Source organism: Oryza brachyantha, chromosome 10, assembly GCF_000231095.2.
Source record: "Oryza brachyantha chromosome 10, ObraRS2, whole genome shotgun sequence".
Lineage (NCBI taxonomy): Eukaryota > Viridiplantae > Streptophyta > Magnoliopsida > Poales > Poaceae > Oryza > Oryza brachyantha.
In genome coordinates this window covers 9,306,274-9,316,095 of record NC_023172.2, presented here as the reverse complement: position 1 = coordinate 9,316,095, position 9,822 = coordinate 9,306,274, and the positions used below count along the sequence as shown (strand labels likewise).

The 9,822-nt window shown below is 39.9% G+C and overlaps 1 protein-coding gene across 1 annotated transcript; it reads right to left on the bottom strand.

The window, feature by feature from the left end:
- Nucleotides 1-2,936: 2,936 nt before the first annotated feature.
- Nucleotides 2,937-4,119, bottom strand: LOC121055619 (protein BIG GRAIN 1-like). Its single transcript, XM_040528513.1, has one exon. It carries the CDS (start codon nucleotides 4,117-4,119, stop codon nucleotides 3,145-3,147), a length of 975 nt encoding a protein of 324 aa, XP_040384447.1. The 3' UTR covers nucleotides 2,937-3,144.
- Between the last annotated feature and the right edge of the window lie 5,703 nt (nucleotides 4,120-9,822).

Here is a 9,822-nt window from a genome sequence, read left to right as displayed (position 1 = left end):
CTTTTCTAAACAATCTATAAATATTTATATTTTAAGACATATGTAATATATACGATGGGATTAAACAACATATAAATCTAACAAAATTTTACATATAATTTTATGGCACCTGATCATGGTGGATTAAAGAATAATGTGTTAATAGTGTGGTTTTACGTAACTCGAGAACAATAAAACATGTGATTGTGTATCACCTATCAAAACCTATAGGTTGTCATCTTTTGCTTGTTTCAAAGAAAAAAAAGAACCAACATATTTATAAATAAAAAATAATATATGAGTAAAAGTTTTATAAAAGTGTTTTTAGCAATTTAAAAACAAAGATGAAAAAAAACTACGATGAAAAAACATCAAAGCTAACTCTAAATTTAAAATTAAAAATTTAAATTTTAACTTATAAGCATAAACAGAAATGAGAAAATGAGTCTGATAGGTTTTATGAAACTTTCTACGCAATACATTTGGTTTTGTGAAATATACTCTTATAATTAATCTCCCACTGGACTGATCTCATTTTAATCTCCCCTGTCCTTGCTTCAAACTAACACATGGGAATTTGATGTTCATGTTGCTCCTCACTGTTAAAAGAGAAAGGGGGTTAAGAAAAGAAAGCGAGGGTTAGAAGAAGATCAAAAGAGCCATGATCGCAGGCGACGGCATCATTTCGCTTCCTTCCCAAGCTGTCAGCTGTCACGGCGTAGTTGTGGTAGGATAGTAGGAAGGAGAGGAGGCATGGCATGATTCATTGATTCCTTCCCCTCCTGATGATGATTTCTCGTGCGGAAGCATTCAGCAGCAGCAGCAGCAGCGAGCAAGCGGACAGAGCGTGTGCATCCCCTGTCAAATCTCTCTCTCAGCTCTCCGTCGCTTTTGGCTTTCCTTCCTTTTTAGGGAAAGAAACGCACGCAAGCCGCGCTTACGGCACAGGCTTGAGAACGCAGTGTATATGTATATACATACATACATACATACATACATACATATATATATATATATATATATATATATATATATATATATATATATACACACACACACACACATATATATATACACACATATATATATATATATATGATACGTGGAAATATATATATATATATTAATGTTTTATAGATAACTATTGTATTAGATTAACTATAGATGAATTAGAGCCAGCAGTTGACTATACTATTGAACTTGCTCGAATGGTTTTATCTCTCTAACTCGTACATCCGTCCTTAAATATGAATATTTCTAACATCTAAATATTATATTAAAATATAAGTATTTTTTTATTATTTATAATGATATTAGTCTCATCAATCACTTTTTATTTAAAATTCTTCTTATATTATCCTCGTATAGCCTCACACCCTTATCCATTCCTTATTATTAAGTGCACTATATTGTTTTCTTTTTTACCTTAATCTATACTGAACAATAGAGGAATATTATTTAAGTGCACACCTTAACTTTAATCTCTGCTAAATAACTAAAAATTGGTTATATTTTATGACAGAGATGGTAAGTAGGATCTATGTTTGTGAGCTGATAATCCACTCGCGATGCTATGCGTGAGCTTTTCGCTTTGTGGTACGGTTGCTTGCCACTCACCGTGTTGGGCATCAAATCGATGAGATACTGCTTGCTGTATTTGTCGCATGTGGCAAATGTAATTGAGTTTTGTGTTGAAGTTTTCATGGGATAGGTCGCGTGCGTCAAACGTAGTCGAGTTTTGCGTTGAAATTTTCCGCCTCATTTTTTTTCTTTTAATTGCTTATAAGCTAATTTTAAAATTTTTAAACTTAAACTTATAGTTGATTTTAAGGTTTTTTAATTGTATTTTATTTTTCAGGCTTATTTTTTAGTTCACTGTTGAACATGTATATAAAAGTTCTATTTATAAATTATTTTTCGTTTGTAAATATACTATTTGTTTTTTTCTTATACGAAAAATGATCCTCGTAAAATATATTGTGGGTACGCCTATATAACTTTTGCAAGAAAAAACAAAAAAACTTGCAAGTCTGTTAAATTTTGAATCCCATGAATACTACCTCCAAATCCCGTAGGACCCTCCCCCGATCCCCCACCTATCACCCCACCGGATGTTCACTATTGCTAGATTTTGCTGTTAACTCATATGAATATAATTTACCAACATCCATTTACAACAATATTAGGAAAGCGCACTAAGGTCCACGTCTTTTTGCTTTTGCTTATGCTTATAAATCATAATTTAAATTTTTAATTTGGAGTTGATTTCTTTTTGCTTTTGCTTATGCTTATAAATCATAATTTAAATTTTTAATTTGGAGTTGATTTTTGAGGTTGTTTTACCGAAGTTTATTTTTCAACATTGGCTTTTACATTACTACCAATATGTATATAAAAGTTTTATTTACAATTATTTCTATTTACAAATATGTTGCTTGGCATCATCCCAAAGAAAAGATATTGTATTTGGCTGTTTTTCCTTAAATATCAATCACTTTCGGAATGGTTTTGATTGCTCCAAAATTCTAACGACCATATTTAGCAAACTTCCATCTAAACACCCAAGCCTCATTTTAGATATAAAAATGCAGGAAGTTAAATAAAAATAAGTAACTCCTATGAAAATTATGGGAAACCATATGTTTGGCAAGCTCATTTCTTTCTCGATCAACCAGATTATGTGCATGAACTTATGACGTATTACCTCCATTCTAAAATGTACTACATATTTTTAAATTATTTAGTAGGGATTAAAATTAAGATAAAAGACTGTAATATCTCTTAATAAATAAATAGTGGATGATGATGTGAGGGTTGGGTTGGTGAGTATAAAATAGGAAAAATATTAAATAAGAAATTGTTGATGCGACAAATAGTATCATAGTATTATATATGCTTATATTTTGGTATAAGATTTAAAATTTACATTTTGGAATACAAACACAAATGTCCTCGAATTTCTTTTGCGCAAATGAATTCCACATCCATTGGCATGCACATAAGAACATCTAATTGGTTGGTTGTGTGTTGACACAAAGTACAAAGGTACTCCTAGCAATTATATAGCCACAATTACATGTACACTTGTGAAGCTTGGAAAAGGGGATTGGAAAGGAAACATATTATGGGACTATTTTACAGTAAGACCCCTCAGCTTATACCAAATCAGACAACTCTACTCCAGCTCCGGTCGAGAGCGTAGCCGTACGGGCGGCGGCGGCGGCCAACGTCGCGGTGCACGGTGGTTCCGTACACCGGCAGCTCGTCCCTGTAGGAGCTACCGCGACCACCCGCCGGAGCAATGGCCGCGAGGTTGTCGAGCTCGAACAGGTCCGAGCTCGCGTCGCTGCCCTCCTCGCCGCCGTCGGTGTCGGCCTCGACCTCCACGACCGGGATTCGCCGGCATCCGGCGACTGCCGCGGCGACCGCAACCTTGCCGTCGATGTCGAGGAACCGGACGGTCCTGCTCCGGCTCGGCCGCGCCCTCGCCGTGGACGGCGCCCTGGCGAGGCAGGGGCGCGCGTGCGCCGTCGAGCACGCCGGGTCCTGGTGGTCCGGCGAGCACGCGGGGCGCTGCGCGGAGGGCCGCTTGCCGCCGGAGAAGATGGAGTTGAGCAAGCTCGCGAGCCGCGCGCCGGGGGACGCCGGCCTGCGGCACCCGCGTGCGCCGGATGCGGACGCCGGCTTCTTCGCCGCCCTCATCGCCTTCTCCACAGCCGGCGGCGGCTGCTGCTGCCTCCGCGCGATCGCGGCGCCGTCTCCCCCGCCGCCGGCGGAGGTGCGGATCGGGCGGAGGCGGCGAAGCGAGTACTCCACCTCAGACGACGAGAAGTAACCTCTCCCGGGGCAATCCGCCGGGGAAGCCGCGCCGCCATTCCCCCGCGCCGGCGCGGCGGCGGCGCGCGCCCGGTAGCTGGCGGCCAGCGAAGGCTTGTAGTAGTAGTAGTAGCTCCCCGCCGCCTCCTGCCTCTTCTTGGCCGCGTTTCTTGGCTGCGTATCACGCCCGGCCGGCTCGCCCTCATCCATGGAGTCACAGATGGCGTCGAGCAGAGTGGACGAGAAGGACGGCTGGTCAGGCGCCCGTCGCCTCGGCCTCGTTGGCGCCGGCGCCGGCGCCCACCTCATCTCCATCTCGCGCATTCACAGCTCAGCCACTTCGCAGCCGCTACTCCGGCGAGGAAACGATGATGGCCGCCGTATAGCTACGTGAGGAAGGTGGCAATGGCAATGGCGGGCGCGCGCGTGCTCGATTCGATGAGTGGAGTGGCGGGTGGGCGTGCGGGGGGGGAGGGGGGGGGGATCTTGATGCCGGGCCGGGTGGGGACTCGCGCCATCTCGCTGTCGCGCGATCGCTGTCCTTTCATCCTCCTCGTGCTCCTTTCCTCGGTCGCCGTCTCTCTCTCTCTCATTCTCTCACTTCGGCGGCCGCTTTATTAGCTTTTGCTTTGTCGGCGGCGGCACGAGGATGGCCGTACCTGTGTCTCACTGTCGCTGCTTCTTGCATTGCATTGCCAGCCGCCGGATTCCGCCGCCGCCGCTTTTTTACCGTCTCGTCGCCGTCGAGCCCACGGCGGCGGGCGGGGCGAAAAGCTAGCTAATGTGGGTTGAACTGGGCCGGGCCTTGCTCTTTGTATTTTTTTTCCTCTGGGCTGTACGTACGGCCCAGTAGTGTCCAAGGAGGAATATGGTTTGGGCTAGAGCTATCTCCTTGGTCCCAGATGAATGGGGACGTAGAAGCAGAATAACTGGGCTTGGTTTGTTAGGAGAGGACTTTTTGGACTAATGGGCCGCACTGTCCTGAGTTGGGCTTTAGGAGTAGCGAATACTCCCTTCGTCCCTAAATGTTTAACGTCGTTGATTTTTTTATACACATTTGACTATTCGTCTTATTTAAATTTTTAAAAAAATATGTAAAGTTATATATGTGCATAAAAGTATGCTTAGCAATAAATAAAATGATATAAAAATAATTAATATTTATAAATTTTTTGATCACGACGAATGATCAAACGTATATAAAAAAGTCAACGACGTCAGACATTTATGGACGGAGATAGTACTCCATTGAGGTGATTTGGGAATGTGGGACGTCCGGACGTGTTTCGAAATAGAGATACTCTTTATTGAGATGACATGGTTATACAATAAATACACTACGTTCGTATCTCTCGTGAGAGCATAAGCCAACCGTAAGACTTTTTTTAGAATTCTCTCAGCTCATTTATATAGCAGTTAGCTATTTATTATTAATACATGACTCACTTGTCTCCCTCACAGAATTTATTGGTTCTTGTGCCTGAGCCGGCTGTAAGCTTACAACTCAATTCTGCTCTCTCCTCTCATGTCTCATTCACCTCAGCATTTAGCTGGTTTATGGTCTATTATTGTACTTGCTCTAAGCAGCTTCTACTCATCTTTTGCGTGGGCACACTTTTTAACCGATAAATTTTCTATATAAAATTACTTTTAGAAATCATATTAGTCCATATTTTTAAATTTATATGATATTACCTTCATTTTATATTATAATATATTTCAACCCTCATACATACATGTTAATGAATCTAGACTTATATACAAAATATATTCATTGATCCATGAACAAATGAACATAGAGTTCAAACATCTTATAATAATATAGAATAGAAAAAAATAATACTCTACCTCTCTGTTTTGCATTTTGGGGAAGAAGTTCCTAACATACCATGCCTAACATAACCTAAGGCTAAGGTACCTCTTAACTAAAAACTAAAGCCACGTGAACCAAATAACAACAAATAATTTTAGGTTACTCCTACGGTCTATTTTGTTTCAGCTAGGGATTATTGTAATATGGACTCTTTAGTCAGATTACTATAAGCTAGATTATTATAAGCTAAAGTAGAAAAAATGATAAATGTAGGTACTTCTTTTAAAGTATCTAAAGGCAATGGGTTTAAAGCCACCCAATAATATTAAAAAAAAAACCTTTTGATTAGCTCATTAGATTATTGTAATCTATACTCTAGATTATAATATAATAATCTGTTATAATAATACATCGGTTTATTTCGGCTTACTCTTAATAAGCCAGATTATAATAATACCAAATTGAATCAAACATGGCCTAAGCATCTAAAAGTAGTGAAGGCTAAAAGGTAGAAAAAAACATAAGTTGATTCTATATTATAAAACTGGTTGTATACCTCAAAATTGGACCCATGACAGATTTTACTCTATGAAAAATGATAACGAAACTAATAGTGATGGTACCTAGAGTACACCCTTCGAGGGAGTGTACTTCTGAACAGTGTGTTTTTATAAAAAAAACTTTCTAGATTTATGTTTTTAAAATACTATTTAATCTATTGTGTATATATAATTGTTTAAAATAAAATAGTTAATTCATTCATTTATACCTGGAATCATTCTGTTATTTGGCATTCCATTTAACCAAAAAAGTACCAATAGACTTATCACATCATTCAAATATTTTCTAAGATAAAGTCTACATACATAATTAATCGATTTTCATGGACTAAGACCAAATATTGAAAATAATATCAATTTTTAAAGTTCTATAAAAGACACCTATTTTACTCCCCAGGAATGTTTTGACGGAGCACTTAACCCCTAAACTACCTGCCTCATTTTACACCATGAAGTATTAAAAAGGCACTAACAACATTTCTCTTTTATGTTTCTCTCCCTGTATAAGTCGTGCAGAATCTCTATATAAGTTATATTTTGCTGTGAAATTTGGTATGATGAGGATGACAAACATTACAGTTAACTTATTTCTTAATATGTTTTATAATTCTTATCACTATTTACACAGGTTAGAAGAATGTAAGACTGGTTTGAGTATCAAGATTTTAAAATTCAAGCAAACTCTCATGAAAACATTTGGAAATATTTTTGACTTTGATAGTGGTGTCATATCACCTGTGGTTCTAAAACTCTCAAATTAAATTGCAACTTGTATAAAGAAAGAGAAAACAAAAGTTATTGAGAAGTAAAGCAAACTTTTTTCAACAGTTTAGGGCAAAAATAAGTCAAAATAATTTGGAGCTTCAAGAGATCCAAAATGAACTATTTTCTTTTAAAAACAAGATAATACCTAAAAAAACATGTTTGCATAAACCAGCACAGTATTTGACCACAGGTTAGGGCAGAAAAAAGTCAAAATAATTTAAAGCTTTAAGATATCTAAAATGGACTCTTTTCTTTAAAAACAAAACAAGACCTCAAAGGAAAAAAAACATGTTTGCATAAACAGGCACAGTATTTGACCACAGGTTACGGCAAAAACAACTCAAAATAATTTAGAGCTTCAAGAGATCTAAATGGACTATTTTCTTTTAAAAACAAGACAATAACTCAAAGAAGAAGAAAAAAACATGTTTGCATAAGAGAAAGTTCAATAGTACAGCCAACTACTAGCTCCAATTCATCTATAGTCAATCTAATAGCCAATTCATGTAATAGTTACCTATAAAATATATACTATCTTATCTCAACTGTCATACACACATTCTGTTTTAGAGTCGATGCTCTTCTCTCTACTCTCTCCTCTCTTATCTCTTAAAATATGTTTATAGTTGACTTATAGCTTGCTATTGTACATGGTCTAAGGGCATTCACATTGTACCTACGTGGTGAGTGGTTTTAACTCGCCACATAGGCCAAGTGCATGTGTGGAGATGAGAGAAGTGGGGAGGAGCAGTTTCATCAAGATCATCGGTTCCTTAGCAAGACATGCGCGGCTTCGTCAAAAAATGCCATGAGGCATGGTGGGGACGCGCATTGGGGGCGGTGTTGCCCGAGCTGCAGCCCCGCGCCCGTCGGCCGCCACCTCCGCCCCCAACCTCCGTCAGCAGTCGCACCGTCGTCGTCGGGATCTGGAGGCCGTTGAGCTAGGCATCGCCGCACCGAACTCCCCCTAGCACCGCTCCCGTCGGCCACCGCCGCTTTCCCCGTCCGAGCTCCGCCGGAAGCCGCCAAGACGATGGGATCTGGAGGCTGCCGAGTCGAGCTCCGCCGCACCGAGCTTCGTCCCTGCAGCAGCGGAGACAGAGGCCCAAAAATTTCCCAACTTAAGTAAATAAATATAATAATAATAATATAAAAGAAAATTATTATTTATTAACATAAGCAAAATACATATTTGATCAATTTATATTTATATTATATTATATATATTGTATGTTATATTTGTGACAATTAAAAAAATCAGGTTTGCTATTTATCAATCGCTTGAAAACTTTTAATCTATCAATCAACTTTTTTTTGTCCATTAAATTTGCTTCAAGATTTATGCTTCTGTACATGTTACTTTATTTGATTTTTCTTTATTTTCAATTCAATCCCTAACAAACTCGATTGATGAATTAAGTTTTTTTTTCAAATGATTGACCAATAGGTGTCCCCTTAAAAAAATTATGTACGTTGGACCACCCAAATAAAATCTTGGTTACGTCACTGCGTCCCCGTCCCCGCCCCTACCCCTATCGACCACCACCGCCTCCCCACCTGAGCTCCGCCGAAAGCCACTGCCATCACCTGGATCTGGAGGGCATTGAGCTTTGCCAGCAGCCCCTCCCCCGTCAGTCGTGGCCCTCGCCGCCGCCTCCCCCGCCTGAGCTCCATCGTTGCATAGATCTTAGGCCTCCGCCGCCGGGAGCCCGGGAGATTGAGGATGGGGAGTAGAGGATGAGAGAGTTATTGTGCTGGATAGGGAGGAGACGAGAGGAGAGGGGACGTGTTGTAAGGTCAATTTCAATAGAAATTTTATAGGCCATAAATAGGGTGTCATGTAGATATTTTTGATGATGTGACAAAGTATTAATGAAGAGAGATAAAATGGAGATGAAACATTCTATGCACTGTTACCTAGACAGCTGGTGTCTTGCATGTAACCTAGGAAACAACAATAGATGAATGCATTGAGAGAGGAGTATTTTATCCTAGTTTCAAACTTTTTAGATGGCATGTCACTCTAGGTAATCGTGTCCATAAAACTTGCATTAAGGATGGCCTAAGAGAGAAAGAAAGAAAAAAATTGAAGCATTTTACTGTGTAAATAGCCTAATAGCAGGCTATAAGCATATTTTAAAGAGATAAACGGTGAGAGAGAAGGAAGGTGAGCTATTAATTTATAGCCAGTTGCATATGGCTCCAAGACAATATGTGTATGACATGTGAAACCATGTATTAATGTTTTGTAGGTAACTATTGTATGAATTGACTATTAAATTAATTATAAATAAATTAAAACCAGTAGTTGACTATACTATTAAACTTGGTCTAAACATATTTGACCAAATGCATCGATCCCAGCACTCACTACTCTGCGTCTCTGCGCCTCTGCCCAGTGTGGCAGTATACCGATTGGTCGAAAATTTGTAGCCTGAAATTACAAGGCTGTCCCTGCATGATGAGACGACGGCGGACGCAGAAAGCAGGCAGGCACGTGGACCACAGCCTGGACTGGGGGAGAATCCCAACCACGATCTGAATCTGAGATCCAGCCAAACTATCAGTCTCCATCTCATCTCATCCCGTCTCGTGATCGATCGATCGATCGATCGTGCGATCCCAAATTAGGTTAATCGATCAACTTTGTACGTTGCTGCACTGCCAACTCTGAAATAAATTGAGGTGTTACCCAAAAAAAAAAAGAGAAATAAATTGAAGTGGGGGTTAAGTGAGATAAGATGGAAAATTGTTTGAATATTTCGTAATTGATGAGGTGGAAATAATTATATTGTGGACCATAGGAGTACCTGAAATGCTACCGTGTGATGTGGTGGTGATGCGCAGTTGCGCACTTCAATCACCAAACAGATATCCACAACCATTTCA

Excerpts from the sequence above, each read along its gene's own strand:
- LOC121055619 (XM_040528513.1), bottom strand. The coding sequence starts at position 4,119 with ATGCGCGAGATGGAGATGAGGTGGGCGCCGGCGCCGGCGCCAACGAGG.